The sequence below is a fragment of the Montipora capricornis genome, chromosome 3 (assembly GCF_036669925.1).
Source record: "Montipora capricornis isolate CH-2021 chromosome 3, ASM3666992v2, whole genome shotgun sequence".
In the NCBI taxonomy this organism is placed as follows: Eukaryota; Metazoa; Cnidaria; class Anthozoa; order Scleractinia; family Acroporidae; genus Montipora; species Montipora capricornis.
Genome location: NC_090885.1, coordinates 54,618,759 through 54,621,258, shown reverse-complemented (window position 1 = coordinate 54,621,258; position 2,500 = coordinate 54,618,759). Strand labels below are relative to the sequence as shown.

General features: G+C 36.0%; 1 protein-coding gene across 1 annotated transcript in view; it reads right to left on the bottom strand.

Moving 5' to 3' along the window:
• The window catches only part of LOC138043416 (DDRGK domain-containing protein 1-like), a 17,423-nt gene that overhangs the window by 7,606 nt on the left and 7,317 nt on the right, over positions 1-2,500 (bottom strand). Inside the window, exons 4-5 of the mRNA XM_068889676.1 lie at positions 927-1,028; positions 216-332 (exon numbers count right to left, since the gene is read on the bottom strand). Coding sequence (XP_068745777.1) covers positions 216-332; positions 927-1,028 — 219 coding nt within the window. The remainder of the gene's footprint in view (positions 1-215; positions 333-926; positions 1,029-2,500) is intronic.

The window sequence follows — 2,500 nt, the reverse complement described above, 5'->3', positions numbered from 1 at the left end:
GCACCCTGGTGGTGAAAGGCAGAAGGGAGTGTTTTCTAACAACTGTTCCATTCCTGCTTCCATAAATTAAGAATCAAGCAATACTGAGTTTACATGTACTACTTAAAATTCACTAGTATTTACTGAATTTGAAGAATTACGTGTACAGTGTATGTTTATTAGAAAGTGAATTTGTTTATGTTAGGACATGAACATGAACACGAACATGAACATACCTGTTCTGCAGTTTCAGCAACTCCTTCTTCATCAACAGTAAACTGCTCTTTTAGCATTAGATATTCTTCATGTTCTCTGCGCTCTTGTTCCTCTTTCCTCTTGCGCTCTTCTTCTGCCTGAAAAGTTTACAAGAATAATTATTCACAACCCCATTAGTACACTGTAAGTTGTATCTTTATTTCACCGTATTAATCTCTTAAGACACAATTATTGTTTTGCTGAACAGTTTTAATTATTAAAATTATAGCAAAGTTGTCAGCATGCTCCCTTTAAATTTCAAATAGCATTAGTCTTATTAGCACATGCCACCTTAGTTAAAGTTGTGTACAAGCGTGAGCTTTTCAGTTGTTTTTGATTCATTCTTAGACTAGCTGACCATTAATTTTGCTTAACCCGTTGCTTACCAGTTGCTAACCTGTGTACAGTTACGTAGTACAATTTGCCAAGATAACCAGAAGTAACGAATGAAATGATATATGGAATGAATCATACATGTATATTCAAGTGTGGATATGAAATCAAGTGAAGCCATGATCATCGTAGTTATAAGCGCAATTTTAGCAATTACACTGTACGTAGGGAAGACTGAAAAATTCTGGCCTTCAATAGGGTTTGAACCCATGACCTTGCAGTAATTTACTAAAATATAATTATATTCCTTTATATTTGGCATCTTTGGTCAATGAAACAATAACAAAGAATGCATTTACCAGTCTTTCTTTTTCCCTTTGTTGCCGTGCTTCTCGTCTCTTTCTCTCCTCTTCTCTTAGGGCTTCACGTTCCTTTTTGTCTTCTCTCTCAGCTTCCATTTGCTGAAAAATGAGAATCTTTGTTATGTACTTGAATACGGTATGTCTAGAAAGGGGAGAGGCTGTTTTTTTAGCACAATCACTGACTTTTGATCCGAAAAAAAAAAACCCTCCAGTTACATTGTGGAGTCGTAAACAAAATGTTAGAAAGTGAATATTACTGGTTATATTTTATTGAATCTGGATGTAGGTTTTAATCTGTGTGTACTGTTTTATTGTATATTACAATGTATTTATCAAAGTCCTACGGCTTGTAGATTATCTTAGTTTTATAATTAGAGTGACTACCTTGCTGGCCACAAGTTTATCAGTAATGTTTCATTACTGTCAAATGTTTCCCTCTTATTCAAGTAAGTCTTACTTACAATGTTGTTGAAAACCAGAATGGTAAAAAAGTATAGACTACCAAAGGAAAATAACGGCTCTGCTTACTCTGCATGTGGGTTTTACATTTCGGTACAATCTCATCCTGAAGAAGACATTAACTCCTCTCCACCTGCAAGACTAGTGAGACTTGTGTCTAACGCCAGACAATTTTACTTGTCAATTGGGGGCACTTTCGGTGTGCCTGTCAATACATTGTCAATAGTTTTCCAAATACCCCAACCATTCATATTTTCGCCACTGTGTAATATCCTCGATTATAATTACAGTGCTTGAAATTAGCGGTCGTCCAGTACCCAGACAACCAGAACGTTTACCGCGAGATCAGCTTTTTTTGTAGAATTAATTTTAAAGCCTGGTTACCCGAGGAAAAAACAACGGACAAATGGTATTTTCTGACCAGACGTAGATAGAGAGACAGCCCAGTGAGAAGGGCGTTCCATGTTTGCTTCAAATCCCTATAAAACTGATTGAACAGGATTTTAACCAATTTATCTCTTGATACATGTGGTTCCAAATTCAGCTACCGGTAGTCCTTTTTTTTACTTCCAGTTACTAGGCATTCATGCCATAATGTGTATTGAATTGATACTTTCTATAACAGGGTTCCAAAAGCAAGCAACTTTATAGGTGTAAAGATGGGTCCCTCCCTTTCAGCTAAGCATGACACAAAAATAATGTGCCACAAATACAACTTGAGCTTTGTATATATTTGTTTCTAGTTTGTGAACTAATATAAGCTTTGCTTCTAGTTTGTGAACAACCCAACCAAAATAGAAAAGGAAATAATCACAAGCAGCACCCCACTTACACATGTTGCTTAAATTCTACTGTCAATGTTCAATAGTAGTGTGAAGTTAATAAAAAAAATAATAAATTTGCCGCAGTTGAGTATTTTCCCGTTTTGAATATCTGTGGCTTTTAAAAAACATTCAATTTGTTGGATGGAAAAATGCAAGAGACAATATCACAAACTTGTAGGCGATGGACAACTTAACCCAGACTTTCACAGAAAACCACAGGCCTGTACACACTAAGAACCATGGGATACTCAAGCTCCATCTGCATGTGATTGGACCTCAACATGGAGT